Raw genomic sequence first — 17724 nt, 5'->3', positions numbered from 1 at the left:
CTTTTAAATACCACAAAAGTTCATGTTTCCACCTTTTCTCAGTTCCATCGAAGAATCATTGGACTCGGAATATTAACTCAATTAACTCTGTTTATCTCTCCACCGATGCTGTCAAACCTGCTGAGTTTCAGTCTGTTTTTAGTTAGGTTTACATATTTTTCCTATTGTGAAAAGAATGTGTACTGCAGATTTTTTTTAAAAATGTCTGACAAAGATTCTACACACATAGCCTGAGAGATTCATATAATCTATTCTTAAAATTATGCCAGAAAACTAAGTGTTTTTAATTACTGTTCCCACTTTGACATTTTAATTGACCTCTGGGAAAGTGCATGGATTATGTTTGAACATTGCAACAGAAAGCAGAAATTGTGACAGGCAAAAGAATAAATATGTAAAAAGTCTTCCACAGTGTTGTGTAAGGGATTTGCTTTTAATAATCTTCTACAGCATCAATATTCAAAAGGTTCATGCATTGCGGGAACAATATTACAGAGGAGGAGGTGCTGGGCATTGTAAAACACATAAACATGGATAAATCCCCAGGACATGTTCAGGTGTACCCTAGAACTCTGTCGGAAGCTAGGGAAGTGATTGCTGGGCCCCTTGCTGAGATATTCGTATCACTGAATGTCATAGGTGAGGTGCCAGAAAACTGAAGATTGGCTAACGTGTTGCCAATACTTCAGAAAAGTGGTGAGAAAAAGCCAAGGAACTATAGACTCATGAGCCTGACATCGATGGTGGGCAAGTTGTTGGAGGGAAGCCTAAGGGACAGAATTTACATGCATATAGAAAGACAAGGACTGATTAGGGATCGTCAACATGGCTTTGTATGAGGGGAATCATGTCTCACTAACTTGATTTGAGTTTTTTGAAGAAGCAACAAAGAGGATTGATAAGACCAGAGTGGTAGGTGTGATATATATGGACTTCAGTCAGACGTTCGACAAGGTTCTACATGGTAGACTGGTTAGCAAGGTCAGATCAAGTGGAATACAGGGAGAACTGGCCATTTGGATACAGAACTGGCTTGAAAGTAGAAGACAAAGGGAGGTGGTGGAGGGTTGCCTTTCAGACTGGGGGTCTGTGACCATTGTTGTGCCATAAGGATCGTTGCTGAGTCCACTTTCTTTCATCATTTATATAAATGACTTGGATGCGAAATTAGGAGGTAAGATTAGTAAGTTTGCAGATGACAACAAAATTGGAAATGTAGTGGACATCAAGGAAGGTTACCTCAGAGTACAACAGAATCTTGATCAGGTAGGCCAACGGACTGAAGAGTGGCAGATAGAGTTTAATTTAGAAAAATGAGAGGTGCTGCAATTTGGAAAGGCAAATCAGAGCAGGGTTAAACAGTTATTGGTTATGTCCTGGGGAGACCTTAGAGTGCATGTTCACAGTTCCTTGAAAGTAGAGTCTCAGGTGGACAGGATACTGAAGAAGGTGTTTGGTATACTTTCCTTTATTGGTCAGAGCATTGAATATAGGAGATGGGAGGTCAATTTGTGGCTGTACAGGACATTGGTTAGGCCACTTTTGGAACATTGTGTGCAATTCTGGTCTCCCTCCTATCAGACTGATGTTGTGAAACTTGAAAGGGCTCAGAAAAGATTTAAAAGGATGTTGCCAGGGTTGGAGGATTTGAGCTATACAGGCTGGGGTTATTTTCGCAGGAGCGTTGGAGGCTAAGGGGTTACGTTATAGAGGTTTACCTTATGAGGGGCATGGATAGTGTAAATAGACAATATAACGTCCTTTCCCTGGGGTAGGGGAGTCCAGAACTAGAGGACATAGATTTAGGGTGAGAGGAGAAAAATTTAAAAGGGACCCAAAGGGCAACTTTTTCATGTAGATGGCGGTGTGTATATGGAATGAGCTGCCAGAGGAAGTGACGGAGGCTGGTACAATTACAACATTTAAAAGGCATTTGGATGGGTATATGAATAGGAAGGATTGAGAGGGATATGGACCAAGTGTTCGCATATGTGCTTAGGTTAGGTTAGGATATCTGGTGGCAATGGTCAAGTTGAACTAAAGGGTCTGTTTCCATGCTGTACATCTCTATGACTCTATGAGTCTAATATATCATCACTTTGATGACAGAAGTAACAAAACTATAGTGGAACACATATCATAGAACAGAACTGCACAGTACAAACCCTTCAGCCCTCGAAGTTGTGCCAATATTTTATCCTGGGTAGGCAGGCAGGAGCCTGGAGGAACACAGCAAGCCAGGCAACATCAGGAGGTAGAGAAGTCGACATTTCGGGTATAACTCTTCTTCAGGACTCGGGGTGGGTGCAGGAGGAGCTGCAGATAAAGGGGGTGGCTGGGACAGGGTGGTGAAATGGGGATAGGTGAAGACAGGCAGAGGGTATGACCTGGTTAAGTCAATGAGAGGAATGAATCCGGTTAGTGGCAGGGAGAAGTGGAAGGGAGGTGAAGGGGCTGGGAAGAGATTCAAGGGATGAGAAGGGAGGTTATTTGAAACTCTAGAACTCTATGTTGAGTCTTCCGGACTGTAGCGTACCCAGGCAGATGACGAGGTGCTGTTCCTCCAATTTGCTGTTTAGTTCATTGTGGCAATGAAGGAGGCCAAGGATAATCATGTTGGGAAGGTGAATTAAAATGGGCAGCAACTGGGAGGTCTGGTTGGCCCCTGCGGGCCAGGTTGAGATACTCGGCGAACCATTCCCTAAGTTTACATCTGGTCACTCCTATGTCGAGAAGACCACATCGGGAACACCTGATGCAGTAAACTAGGTTGGAAGAGAGGCAGGTGAACCTCTGTCTCACCTGGAATGACTGTTTGGGTCCTAGATGGAGGTGAGGGGGTGGTTTATGAGCAGGTTTTGCATCTTTTCCCATTGCAGGGAAGGGTACGTAGGGTTTCAGGGGTTTTGATAGGAAGAGTGATACAAACCAAGGACTGCTGAAGGTAATGGATCTTGCGGAACACAAAGAGGGGTGGGGAGGGGAAGATATTCTTGGAGGTGGGGTCTAGTTGGAGTTGGCAGGAATGTTTAAGGATGATGCATTGAATTCGGAGACTAGGCTAGAATATAGGGGACTCTGTCTTTATTACATTTGAGGGAGTAGCTTAGAACAATGGAACTGGGAATGGAGATGGATGTGGTGGAGGGCTTTTTGGATGACAGAGGGGGAGAAAGCACGTTATTTGAAATTGGTAGACATCTGAGATGCTTGGGAGTGGAATGTCTCCTCGTCTGAGCAGATGCAGCGGAGGCAGAGGAATTGGGATAATAGGATAGAGTTCTTGCAGGGTACTGGGCGAGAGGAGGTGTAGTGCAGACATTTATGGGAGTCTGTAGGTTCGTAGTAAAGGTCTGTTTGGAGATTGTTGCCGGAGATGGAAATGAACAGGACAAGAAAGGGGAGGGAGATGTCCAAGATAGACCAAGTGAATTTGAGGGCAGGATAGAAGTTGATTGCGAAGTCAATGAACTTCTCTGGTTCAGCCTGGGTGCAGGATGCTGCACTGATGCAGTCATCGATGTAACGACAGAAGAGTAGGGGCACAGTGCCTGTGTAGGTACCGAAGGGAGGACTGTTTGACATGGTCAAGAAAGAGCCGACAATGACCCCAGCTACACCTGCCTCTTTGTTCTGGCTATGTCAAACAGCCCCTTGCTGAAATCCATATACACCACATCCACTGCTCTGTGCTCATCAATGTGTTTCATCACATCCTCAAAGAATTCAATAAGGCTTGTGAGGTATGACTTGCCCCTCACAAAGCCATGCTGACTATTTCTAACCAAGCTATGCTTTTCCAAATAATTATAAATTCTGTCTTTTAGAATCCTCTCTAATAATTTGCCCACCAATGATGTAAGCCAGACTAGCTTGGAGTTCCCAGGGTTATCCTTATTCCCTTTCTTGAAAAAGGGAATGATAAAGCACACACATTTTCAATAGAAGGCTTAATTATGCAGCTCAATATTTCTCAATAACAATGCCATGTTGAGGGCTTCAAACTCCCAGCTCAGAACTTTAAACAGGATTGTGGTGCAGAGGTGTTGAGGTTGGAGTGCAGTGCAGGTGAATAATGCAATCCTGCGATCCAATTTAACATGGTAAATCTCATTCAAGTGTTGCCATTTTGGCACCTCCTTAAATTGACAGGCAGGATCTCAAGACCTGTAGGCAGATATAGGATCCAAAGAACAGGTCACTACCTCAGCATCAGTCAAAATTCAGTAACACATTTTAAACTATCATTATGTTTATCTCTTTGGCCTCCAAATCATGTTCACTTCAGCTTCCATAGCAACTTTAGCACCAGCAATGCATCATGGCTGCAAATCCAACTTCAAATGATATTGCAGTGAAAATGATATTGGTTAAATCTCAACGTTCGTAACTTAATTAGGACCAACATGTGTCTGCAGCAGGTTATCTCAACATGCCCAAAAGCTGGGTACTTAAATTGGCTAGAGATGGTAAGGCAGAAAATTGTGCCCAGTCACCGTTTTAACTGTCTGGTCATAGTCAGAAAGCCCGAATTAAAATCATGATTATAGTGAATAAAAAAGTCACTTAAAAACAAACTTGATTGATATTTTAGGGAAAGTAACAAGCAGTCAATTTTAGCAATGTGTTTGACAAGGTTCCACATGTCAGGCTAGTTAAACAAAAAACCCCAGGGATTCAGGGGAATGTAATAAGATGCTGCCAGAACTGCTAAGGTTCTCCAGTAATATCTGTTTTAGTTTCTGATCTTCAGTATTCACAATTATTTGTTTTTATTTTATGTTGGAAGGTTAAATGGGCTATGTATCCCATTTTTCAGCTGACTCAGACATTATCAGCCAAGTAGCCTCTTTCTGTGCTGTACACATTATTTCTGATTCTGAAAAAAACATTGGCATGAAAGATGCATTTGCCTTAAATAAAAGATAAAGTGGAACAGAGAGAGACACACATACAATGTACGGAGGGAGATTGTTAAAAATAAAAATATCAACAGTCTTGGAAATTTGAGCTATAGGCTGAGGCTGAACAGGCTGGGGCTGTTTTCCCTAGAACGTCAGAGATTGAGGGCTGACCTTATAGAGGTTTACAAAATTATGAGGAGCATGGATAGGATAAATAGACAAAGTCTTTTCCCTGGGGTCGGGGAGTCCAGAACTAGAGGGCATAGGTTTAGGGTGAGAGGGGGAAGATATAAAAGAGACCTAAGGGGCAACTTTTTCACGCAGAGGGTGGTACGTGTACAGAATGAGCTGCCAGAGGAAGTGGTGGAGGCTGGTACAATTGCAACATTTAAGAGGCAATTGGATGGGTACATGAATAGGAAGGGCCGGGTGCTGGCAGGTGGGACTAGTTTGGGTAGGGATATCTGGTCGGCATGAACGGGTTGGACTGAAGGGTTTGTTTCCATGCTGTACATCTCTATGACTCTATAAGATATTCATATTTCTATGAACCCTCAATTGCATTCAAGATAATTTTACATGTAATCAACATTTGTCTAATAAATTTGAGAGGTCTTGAGAAAACAATTACACCTATTGATAAATAAATTACATTCATTGATTTTCACCTGGTCTTGAAAAGGTGTCACAAAAGAAGCTTCAAATTAAAGGCTCAAAATATTAAGAGTTTTGGCAGAATACTTGAAAACCTGTTACAGAAATGGCTTAGTTCCTCTCATGATAGTGAAATGGAATGACTGCAATTCAATCTGCTCACTTAGCATTTTATTTGGAGCCTTTTTATCTTCTGGTCCCCCGCCTCTTTTGAATCCAAACAGAATTGGGAACCTAGGTGTCTAGAAATTATGTACTTGTTATCATAAACTGAAGTCACATCGCTTGTGGTCTGTCTTCAGTTCATTGACTTACACTAGCCCAGATTTTCTGGTCTCCATTTAGTCAAAGACCTGATATCCAATAAGATGCGGGTCAGGACCCAATGGAGGTCCAATATACTGGTGTTCATAGGAATATCACAGAAAGTTTAAATTTCCAACACAGAATTCTCGTATTCTCTGGATCATTCCACAAAAAAGTCTCCTACCCTTCATCCATTCTATCCATTCACAGACATTCGCAGCAGACATTAAACTTATCTTAAGCCACCTGATGCCATGAAAAGTCAGTTATCTAGTCTTCTCCCTGACACTCCAGAGTTACAATGAAGTTCTTCAACCAAAGGTACAAACTGTAATTGTGGAAATGCTGAGATCAAACAACCCAGCCAGAAATGCTAAATAGCATCCAGATGGGCAAAAGTAGGAACAGAGCAACAATCCGACAGTGATTGTAACTCCATGGAAAATCAGAGCCACTGTTTGTAAATGAACTGGTCAACATCTGAAATTGCACAGCTCTATCCACTTGATAATGTTCATCACCACCCTACTTCACAAACCCCAATAGTATTCACCCAACCCCCTCCCCCTATAAAATATCTACTCGCCTCATCCTGACAGTGGCCCAATGTTAATGAACAGGGGTCAGAGGTCTTGAAAGTTGGGAAGGTGAGCATTGCTGCGAGGGAAATGCAGACTGAACAGGGTGTGCATGCTAAGCGATTCTGGATATTAAAGGGTTCAAGCTTCTATCAGGGAGTACTGTTACCATGCTGCTGGTGGTTTTGACACTTCAGCGTACTGAATTTATCCTGCACACCACAGCAGGTTTTACCCCTGGTAAGAGAAAAGAAAATCTCTGTAAAATCTAGAATAAGTATTGTGCAAACAGCCAAGTTTCCACAGTTCTGGTGTTGAGATTCCACTGCCGTGGGAATCTAGCAACGCTCGAAGCTTAAACTTCCCATATAAATACCACAGACTGCTTTTGTCAGGACTTCCCTCATGCCCTGAATTACATCAACTTAATTTGAATCATTCAATTCTCTCTATACTTGAAAGTCCAAGCCATTGTTTTTCAGCTCAGGTACAAAGGATGGTGAAGAGGACATTTGGCACACATGCCTTCATTAGTTAGAACATTGAGTATACCAGTTGGGATGTCACATTGCAATCATACAGGACATTGTGAGGCCACTTTTAGAATACTTTATACAATTCTGGTAGCCCTTCTATAGAAAAGAGTTGTTAAACTTGAGATGGTGCAGAAAAGATTTACAAGCATGTTGCCAGGATTAAAGGGTTTGAGTTATACAGACAGGCTGAATAGGCTGAGGGTTTTTTTTTCCCAGAGCATCAGTGGCTGAGGGGTGATTTTATAAAATCATGAGGGGCATGGATAGTTGAAATAGCAAAATTATTTTACCTAGGGCAGGGATGTCCAAAACTAGAGGGCATAGGTTTAAGGTGAGAGGGAAAAGATTTAAAAAGGACCCGAGAGGTACCTTTTTCATGCAGAGGGTGGTTCATGAATGGAATGACCTGCAAAGGTACAATTATACCATTTAAAAGGTATTGGATCGGGTACTTGAATGGGAAGGGTTTCGAGGGATATGGGCCAAATGCAGGTAAATGGGCCTCAATTAGATTGGAACGTCTGGTCGGAACGGACGAGTTGGACCAAAGGGTTTGATTCGGTGCTGTGTGACTCTACCACTCTTTCACATCCTCAGGTCACAGACCATCTATGAAAATATGCAGATAATGGGTGTGATTACATGTGGGTGTAAATTCAGATGAAACTCAAAAGAAATGTCACATGAGAAATATTGGCAAGAATAATAAAGGAGAGCAATAAGTGGTTAAAGTTTGAAACAGTTGAAAGAGTAAAGACAGCCTTTGGGATATCATTACATAAATCCACAATAGCAGAAAGACAAGATGATAACATTGCAAAATAAATAGAATCTTAAGTTCTAATATAAGGTCATTGAACAAAAATGTTGCTTATGGATAACATTACACCTACCAGAAATCATTGGTTAGCCTTCATTGAAATTCTGAGTGTGATTCTGGTCTCCTGATTTCAGATGCATGTCACTATCAGAAAGGATACAGTAGAATGCTGCCAAATGATGTTGAGGACAAGGGGCTTTAATAATGAACATGCTTAATTAACTGATCACAAATGGACATTTAACGTTAACTATTAATTTCAGCATCCTTGGATGAACATCTAAAGAGGATTCTTTTGAAGATTCATCATGACGTCGTCTCATATGAAGATCAAATCAGTGCTGTTTGGCTAGAACGATTAACATTTCTGAGTGTTTTGATTGAAGAGTTCAAAATTAAGAAGCGATTAGACAGTCAATTAAAATAGATTGCTACTAGGAATTGTGAGGCCAAAGAACAAAGAATGGAGATACAAGATTAAATGCAAGATATTTGGGACAGAGAGGAGAAAGATTTTTCCAAACATAAAGAACTGAGAGACTTTGGAAGGTAATACCAGAATGAACAGTTGATGCACAAACATTTAAGTCAGATTAGATAGGTAATTCAAAGAAAGCGGTCAAAAATAATAAGAAACAGGCATGTCAGTTATAAAAATATTGAAAAATGGATGATAAAAAGCAATTCAATTGGGCTGAATGGCCTATTTCCATTTTGCAATTTCTATGGATATATACAGGACCAGTGCTCTATTAAAAAACTAACATCTTCAGCAAAGAGTAAGTAAACCAAAAATCAATGGAAAACATTGAAGAAACATAACCTGCACGTAACTCAGTTAAGAAAATGAGACGAACACACTGTCCCACCCAAACTACATTATGCTATGCGCAAAAATGAAGCAATTTTATACAACCAGTATATTTAACACTATAAGATAATTAATACTTTCCCAATGTACATTTTGATTTTGTATGTTTAAACTACACGTTAATCAAATAACAAAGCGTTTCATTTAAGTCATACATGTTATTCCATTCCAATGGTACAAAACAGAGAATTGCAAAACTAAAATCTAAGTATACTCAGACATAAAATGGTCAAGACTGAATTTTTTAAAATTCATAATTATTACTTGAACAAGATTAGATAAATACTATGAAAATCATTTGTTACTTTATCTGATGATTGCATAAACTTGGTCAGCACGGTGGGTCAGTGGTTACCACTGCTTCCTGACAGAACTATTGACATGGGTTTGCTTCCATCCTCAGGCAAGTATCTGTGTGGAGTTTTCCATTTCTCCCTGTGTCTGTGTGAGTTTCCTCCCACAGTCCAAAAATGTGCAGGTTAGATGAACTGGCTAAGGAAAATGCAGGGTTACAAGAATTCGGTGAAATGCCGTTTGGAGGATTGGTTTGAACTTGATAGGCCAAATGGTCTGCTTCCACACTTAAGGGATTATATGATATGGACCCAATACTTGTATTAATGCCTCTCAACATATAGGCATTAGTCCAACATTTTATTATATATGCAGCATGTTAATAGAATTCTTGAAATGTTGCTGCAAATTTCAGGCCTGTTACAAACAAGAGCACAAATTTGCATCCCTATTATGGTTGTTAGTGGTGTTTAAAGAAATAATATACAGTCAGTAAATTCTATCTAATATATACACCAGGCATAGCATTTTCTTATAACAGATTATATTAATAAAGTGTGTTATAATTTCATCGAGTATCAACAGGGAAAAAAAAATCTCAATGTTGGATGAATTGAATGAAGCAGCACAGACATGAAAGATGTTACAAAATATAAGTGATCCAGGGAATGATTTCAGTACTGCAACATAATCCAAGTTCACTGAGAAATTATAAGCAGTTTTAGTCTTCCTTTTGCATTTGTGATGTTATCTGAATGCCTCAATTTGTGGAGTCACTTTCCAGCATCAAGTACTCTCTACAAAATGCAATTAGTAATTCCCATGGCACAGTACTCTGTCAGTATTAATCAGATAGCTTTGTACAAACTATTGCAAGATGTTAGTCTATTTTTCTGTTTTGTCATTCATGACAAAACAACTTAATTTCCAAGACTTTATTGAAACACATGCCCTGCCAATTGAGTCCACAGCAAATTATGCCTTGATCTTAAAATAGCTGCATAATTAGCACAAGGAATAATACCATCACATCTAATATTTTGATGTAGCTCCTCAACCTGCACAGCTCAGAACAGATGGTTTCCAAGTATAAAATGTTGATTTTCAGGAAAAAGTAATCAATATTCAATTGATAATTTTGTGCCAGCTAATGATTATAGTGTGTACATGTAATCTCCATTGACATCACATGAATGCACAAAAGTCTATTTTCCTTACCTAAAGAAATTATGCCTTTTTTAAAACAAAACTCATGATCATTTTTTGCCATTTTGAAAATCTATAAGAACTCATTATTAAAGTGCAAATTATGGGCCATGATGAAACAAATTTGATACAGCTTGCCAACTATCCAGCTTTTTTAAAAAAACATTCTAACTAAGAGGCAGCATAATCTATAAATATTCAAAGTTGTCATATTTATGATTAAAGTTAATGTACAGGCCATAGACCAAAGAAAGTAATTCACTAATTCCTTATCAAGGTCAATTATGGATGAGGAACATCTATTGATGACGACATACCACGATTCCTTTTAAAAGTACATGAAGAACAAGCTGATAAACTTATTGAGGTATACTTCCATTTTATTTTAATATTTCATCAACAGAAATTTAGTAAAAATACAATTATCACCCATAGTGCTGGACTACTTCCTCTGCATCCCTGCCTTTACTGTTGTTATTTCACGCTATTCCCATGTTAACATCTGGATGAACTCCATAATAAACTGTAATTGCTTCTGGGGTTGTCAATCCAAATATAAACCCACTTAATACAGAAAACTGTATCAGTTTATGAAAGAATGTTCACTTTTTAATACAGTATAAAGAACATTGACAAATTCCTCCATTACTTCAAGGTACAGGAAATGTTTACATAGTAACACTGCTAAGTGCAGTTGTTTCACAAGGAGGTCTTTTTGGTTCACTCAAGGAGAAATGCCCAGTTTATACAATTTGTTTATATTGTAGTTCTGACAAGTTAGCACAAACGCATATAATAGTTGCTGCCTATAACAACTATTCCTTTTTCTACATTTTCATTAACAACATAAAAAGAATAGTATCAGAAAAAAATCTTTTTTGTTGTTGTTTCATTTACAGTTATAAATTTAGCTGAACAAAACAAAAATAAGATTTTAGAAAAGGTATCTGAAAAATCAGAAAGAAAAATGAAATTTCTTTGATAGGTGGGGATGGCAGATTCTTTACATCATGGGAAGGCTTGTCTTTGTGTAATTGGCTTGATTTTCAGTGACCAAAGAGGTCAGTTTGAACTGCAGGCTTTTGAGCAGCGATGGCGTCAACACTCACGATTTCTAGGAGCACTGGCACAAGCAGAATCCTTCGTTGTCTGTATTTTTCTTCTGCCGTTTCACATGTGTTAGTTTTGAAATTGTAGGTTGTGTTCCTGGTTCGTGTGTCAACTGTCTGCGTCAGCAGCTTCCAGCTCCCACATTAACTGGTCAGATGTCAGCGAGAAAGAGCTCCCTTCTCAGCCCGTCTTTGAAACACTTGTGAAGTACTTTGGTGTCCAGTGAATTTATTTCACAATAAAGCACTGCTTTTGGCATCCCAGAATCCTCCAAACATGGCATATGTCCTGCCTAATCCAAATGGCATTGTAAGAGAATGTACCTGATTCTAGATAAATTGGCTGTGTTGGGGACTTAATTGTAAGCTTGTTCACTGATGTTCATGATGAATCAAAGACAGCATTGATGGGAGCCCTCTGGCAATCATGTTTTTTTTCTCTGTGAAGAGCTTATGTTTGCAATTCATACAAAACAGTCCTGGTGATCACCATTCCTATACTTGAATTTTATTAGAAATGCCTGATGAAAACTTTTGCCAGACATACTTTGTGAGGCATCAGAAGGAACTATTAACTTTGGACAGTTAAGTGTCTATGCCCTTGTTGAAAGTGGTATCATTTGAAATAATACTATTCAGAAAGGTAATCTGTGCTACTGTACTAAGTTTGCTTCTGTCAATGCAGACATGCAGTGGAGTCTCATTTCCTTGGGACTGTGGTGGGTACAGCATGTCTGTTTTCTTTAGGCTAACAGTAAAGTCCAAAAGGCATTTGCTGCTCCTGAGCAATTGTTTATAATGAATTGCATTCTCTCCTATATATGTGCCAGAAAAGCACAATCACCAGCCTCACAATACACTTTCAAGTGATGTGGTATGTAATAGTAATTACCATAAATTGAGGACTGACACCTGTTCAAAAGCAGATTTGTATGCCTTCTTTCAGCCTCTTGACTGGGCAAAAGGAATAAGAGAGGAAAGAGTCAATATTAGATACAACTTTCCTGAACATTAGTGAAGATAGGAAAACTGTCTGAGAGTGTTCCAATCTGCTTGAACTTCTGGCCTAGAGTATACGACAGAGAATAATGAGGAATATTCGAGGGCACCCCAGTTGAAATTATTTCTTCCAATACCCCCTGACTGACTTGTACCACACATCTTACGAGAACTATAGAAGTAGCATAGAGGCCTTTACACTTGTTTGTTCTTTACATTTCTGGACCATTCAGCCCAAACCTTATGCCTGTGGATCTCCAATTGGCTTTGAATATGTATTGACTACCAGGAAGACTTTCTTGGGGTGGTTCAGTGGTGAGCACTGATTTTATTCCAGCCTTGGGCCACTGCCTGTGTGGAATTTGCACATTTTCCTCATGTCTGCATGGGTTTCCTCAGAGTCTTTTGGCTTTCATAGTCCAAAGACGTGCAGGTTAGATGGATTCACAAAGCTAACTTACCCATTGTGTCCAGGAATGTGCAAGCTAAGTGAAACAGCATTGGGAAATGCTTCATATTCAGCCTAACCAGTGTCTTTAGCATTGTTTCCTCTTGTGCTCCATGCTTACTTTAGAAAATGAACCCATGTGCTGTCACAGCCACTTTCCTAACTTTTCCCATAACCTTCAAACATATATGGATCTATGCCCCAAGGTTGCTATTCTCCTGCATTCTCTTTAAAATTGCATCATTTTGTTTTAGTAGCTTTCATCCATTCCAGTGAAGTGAATCTTTTTGTACTTTTGAACACTTAATAGTACCAGTTATATGTCCCAGGTGAAAAGGATAGGGTAAGGAGTGTGGGTCTGAGTGGGATGCTCTTTAGAGGGATTGTGCAGGCTCAATGGGCTGAATGGCCTTCTTCCAGAGATTCTTCGATTTTATTGTTGGAATAATTCTATTTAGAAGCATGCTAGCCAAGATTTTGCTTTCGATATACTACAAAGTGATGCCTCTAATTCACACATCGGTCCCTATTCTTTATGGATCAAATTAGTATATCCATGCATTGTACTTTTTTGCAATGAAGAGCTATAGTGACAGTTAATCCCATGGCAACACGCTGACCAATCACAGTCAACCTCTCTGGTTTGGATTTAATCTATTAATGAAGATTGACAGTTAACAGTTCTTGTTGCATTTCACTGTCAACCACAGTCCAACCAATTTTTAATGCAGTATAAATTGTTTCCTTTATAATGTGGGTTTTTCAGCATTTCAGACCTGATTCACGTGTCTTTTTTAGGAATGTTTTAAGATGTTTAAAACTTCTACCAAATCTCCCTTTAAAGGAAAATAGCCTCATTACCCCGTCTCTCCTTTTTAGTGCAGTCTTTTATCAAGTCGTCTAAATCTCCTCCGACCCTATCGAAAGCATTGACATTTTTTCCCCAATGCAATTTAATGCATCATATCGAGTCTAACCAGTGTTCATAGAGTTTTAGCATTACTGCCTTCCTCTTATGAACCATCACCTTCGAACATCCATGGACCCATATCCCAAGGCCTCTATTCCTGCATTGTCTTTAGAATTGTATCATTTTATTTATAGAGCCTCTCATCTTTTCTAGTAAAGCGAATCACCTTACACTTTCGTGCACTGGATAGTATCTGCTATATGCCCACCCATCCCTCAGTCTGCCGCAGTCTTACTGAAGTCTGTTATTCTCCTTAATGTTTACTATCTTTCCAAGTTTTCTGACATTTGCAAACTTGGAAATCATGTCTTATATATTCGAATAGAAGCATGATACCGGAAATCTGACCTGAAACAGACACTGCTGAAGAAGTTTCTTTATAAAGTAAACCCTAGGTCACTAATATTTTATGAAAAAGAACATTTTTCTCAACTCCTGGATGAGATAACTGCATTTTGCTTCAATATGAAAAAATACATTCACCATTAATCTTTGTTTCCTAACCTATTGCTAATTTTCCGTTCATACAGACGCTGCAAATTTTATTATAGATGGTGCTTTGGAAAGTGTGCATGCGCATCCACTAAATGATTCCACGGCAGTGAAACACCACACAAAAATAAATTATAGTGGCTGCAATCCTTTCAACTGATTAATTCGTGGTTTTTGGTTTAAATGTACCTGATGGTTTGTTTGCAAAACAGTGGAAATATCAACGGAGATAACGCAAGCTGAATTTCGTCAGGAACTGTTCTGTCGCTGCATTACAGCAGCTTTGACGGAAACGCTCGTTTCCCCGATAGACATACGCCAGAACAGCGGGACAAACCGGGAGGGAAATCACACTCTGCATTTTAACCCACTTTATATGCCCTCCACCTTAAAATAAAACACGGCGCCAGTTTGAAACGAACCCCTCTTGGGAGTGACTTTGTCATTCGGACTCCATCTCAAAAATCACTAAACTAATTGGACAGCGTCTAAATGTTCCCCTCTGGTGTACAGTACCGTGATAACCCACGGTGTGTTTCTGTGTAATGTAGAATGATGCAGCGCCAGTTGCAGAGTCTGTTTTGAAGCTGGAGGTGACGGCTCGCTGTCAGATCGGGATGCAGAGGGAGCGGGAGTTGGGAGGCTGGGGGGCTGTGGGGGGGGGGGTAGGGGTGGAGGGGACGGGTGATGGTATGTCAAAGAGATGATGGTAGGTGGTTCGGTGCTCACCTGGCCTGGGACTCTCTGGCAGCCACCTGGACGGGCCGATCTGTCGCCGCTGGAAAACTTTCTTGACCTCCTGACAGTCGGGCTCAGTCCCATCTGAACTCCCCAGCAGCAAGAGAAGGAGGACAGCCGCCCTGATACAAGGTGCGCCCTTCATCCTTATCCAAGCTCCCTGTGCTTCGCCTGGGACATCAATCCACACCTGGAACTTGCTCAAACTTTTTTTTCTCTCTCTCTCTTTATAAATGTATATATTTCCGGCCTTCCCTCAGACCCGGACGTTTCTCCTGAAAACAAAAACTGAAGCAGTCGCAAAGAAAAGGTACGTAACTAGGGCGCGATCAAAGTGGCAGGAACCAGCGAGTTTTCTCCGCCAGGTCCCCACTCTTCTCCGGCTGCTGCTTTTTACAATGTCAATACGAGTTGGAAATGTTACAAAGTCACACCGAAAGGGGTGGGGGGAGAAATGTGAAAAGCTGGAAAGCAGCGAGCAGCCTCTGTGTCGACCCCCATCCCCTCCTCGGGATGAAGTGGCCGGAGTTTCGCACCGAGCGAAGCCGCCCAGCGCCCGTCTCTCCGCGAATGAGCGCCTCACTCCCAACAAGCGGACCGCTGCCTGTTGTGATTTGGAGGTGCCGCTGTTGGACTGCCTGTATTCTACGCTTCAGATCAGAGCCACCCACTGGCTGCTGTCGGACTTCCAGCTCCGTGCAAGCTGTGCGCTTTGCCAATTGGCAATATCGTTCCTATTTTACATGAAGACAATGTCACCAACGTAAGAGCAGACACTCAGCAGGTTTGGCAGCAGCTGAGGAGAGACGGAATTAACATTTCCGGTACGGTATGACTCCAGAATTCACCTGTATATCCAATCTACATTCGTGAACTTGGCCTTTTTTTGTCCACGTTGATACTTGCAACAAAAGCACATAGTTTGGCTCGAGTGTTTCTTTTAACTTGAGAAAAAAATACAATAAAACTTGGGAAATGGTCCGAACTCATCTTGAACATAGAAAAATGATCCCACCTGATCACCATAATTTGAACTCCGTCTTGTGTCTCAGGACCTTGCGGAAGTCTCGGTGCATTTGGAGGTGTAACCTTCCTACTGACCTGTAACCTCTGTCAAACCACCGAGTTAAGGTGAGGTGTGAGTGATAGCCTTTGAAATCAAGGCCATATTTGACTGAGGATGGCATCAAGGATTCCCAGCAAAACTGGAATTAGTTGGAATCGGAGGAAACTCTCCACTGGTTAGAGTCATACCTGGCATAAGGAAGGCAGGGCAGAATGGTGTGCAGTGGTTAGTGTTGCTGCCTCACATTACAGAGTTCTGCAATCATTTTCAGCCTTGGGTGACTGTGAAATTTGCACAATCTCCCAGAGTCTGAATAGGTTTCAGTCCCCTCAGTCCAAAAATGTGTGGGCATTGTGGGTTAGCCATGCTAAATGTGGGATTACAGGGTGACATGCTTGACAGAGGGTTAGTGCAATCTTGGTAGGCTGAATGGCCTCCTTCTGCACTGTAGGGATTCTGTGGAAGTTAGTCATCTTAGCTACAGGAATCAGCATTTCTTTGCATCTTCAGCTGGTTCAGCAATGACTTACCCTCAGTCATAAGGTCAGAAGTGGGGCTGTATGCCAAATACTGCACAATGTTCCATTGTGACTCCTTGGGTACTGAAGCTGTGCATGTTCAAATGCAACAAGATCTACACAATATCAGGCAATGGTTGTTTCTAATGAGAAACAACTAACCTATTACCCCTTGCCATTGAATGGTGGCACAATCAGTAACATCCTGTTGACATGGTACTCAGCTGGACTCACCATACAATCTAATGGCTACAAGAGTAGGTCAGTGGCTAAAAATACTGCAGTGAGTAACTCACTTCTTGCCCCCCCCAAAAAAAAACAGCCTGCTTACTATCTAAAAAGCACAAGTCAGAAGTGTTATAGAATACTTCCTACTTGCCTGGATGTGTGCAATAACATGAAAGATGTTTGACACCATACAGGACAAAGCACTTGATTGGCACCACATCGACAAGCATCCATGCTCTCCATCATTGACACTCCATAACAGCAATGAGTGCCATCCACGAGATGCACTGCAGAAATTCAGCACCTTCCAAACTCACATCCACTCCCACCAAGAAAGACAAGGCCACAAGATTATGGGAACACTACCACCTGCAAGTTCCCTTCTGAGCCACTCACCATTCTGACTTGGAAGTACATTGCCACTCATTCAGTGCTGCTTACTCAAAATCCTTGAATTCCTGTGTGCATCTATCTACAGTACATTGACTGCAGCAGTTCACCATTATGTTATGAAGATGTGGGTGTATCTTTAAGAGTTTTAAAAGCAGCAGAATAACCAGACACAGCACCAAGTGTTCTCAAATAGGCAACAATGTATGTAACACTGAATTGAACAACTCAATTAGTTCACTGCCTGGAGACAAAAAAATTTCAAATTCGGCCAATCAGTTTAAATTATACTGCCCAAAAATACCAGTTTCCAATCAAGTTTAAATTGAGTATATTGACAATCTTAAAAGCCAGTGACACAGTTTGGGGGTATAAGACCAGGGGAAAATTGAACATTTGAGAGAAGAACTACCAAGTGCTAACATATAACAGACTTAGCGAGTTTTGAGAAGATTTGTAGCTCAGGTTGAGGTTTTGGATGTAGGTTTGCTCGCTGAGCTGAAAGGTTCATTTCCAGACGTTTCATTGCCTTACTAGGTAACATCTTCAGTGGACTTTATGCAAAGCAATGCTGAAACTTCCTGCTTTCTATTTATA

The 17724-nt window shown here is 40.7% G+C and overlaps 1 protein-coding gene across 1 annotated transcript in view; it reads right to left on the bottom strand.

Moving 5' to 3' along the window:
- Window positions 1–15540, bottom strand: part of gpc5a (glypican 5a) — a 1004507-nt gene extending 988967 nt beyond the window's left edge. The window contains exon 1 of the mRNA XM_060825935.1: window positions 14917–15540. Within this exon, the coding sequence (XP_060681918.1) occupies window positions 14917–15070 (154 nt within the window). The 5' untranslated portion in view covers window positions 15071–15540. The remainder of the gene's footprint in view (window positions 1–14916) is intronic.
- Window positions 15541–17724: the final 2184 nt, after the last annotated feature.

The sequence above is a fragment of the Hemiscyllium ocellatum genome, chromosome 6 (genome assembly GCF_020745735.1).
Source record: "Hemiscyllium ocellatum isolate sHemOce1 chromosome 6, sHemOce1.pat.X.cur, whole genome shotgun sequence".
Taxonomy (NCBI): domain Eukaryota; kingdom Metazoa; phylum Chordata; class Chondrichthyes; order Orectolobiformes; family Hemiscylliidae; genus Hemiscyllium; species Hemiscyllium ocellatum.
The sequence above is the reverse complement of the archived record's forward strand: the minus strand, read 5'-3'. Positions and strand labels throughout refer to the sequence as shown.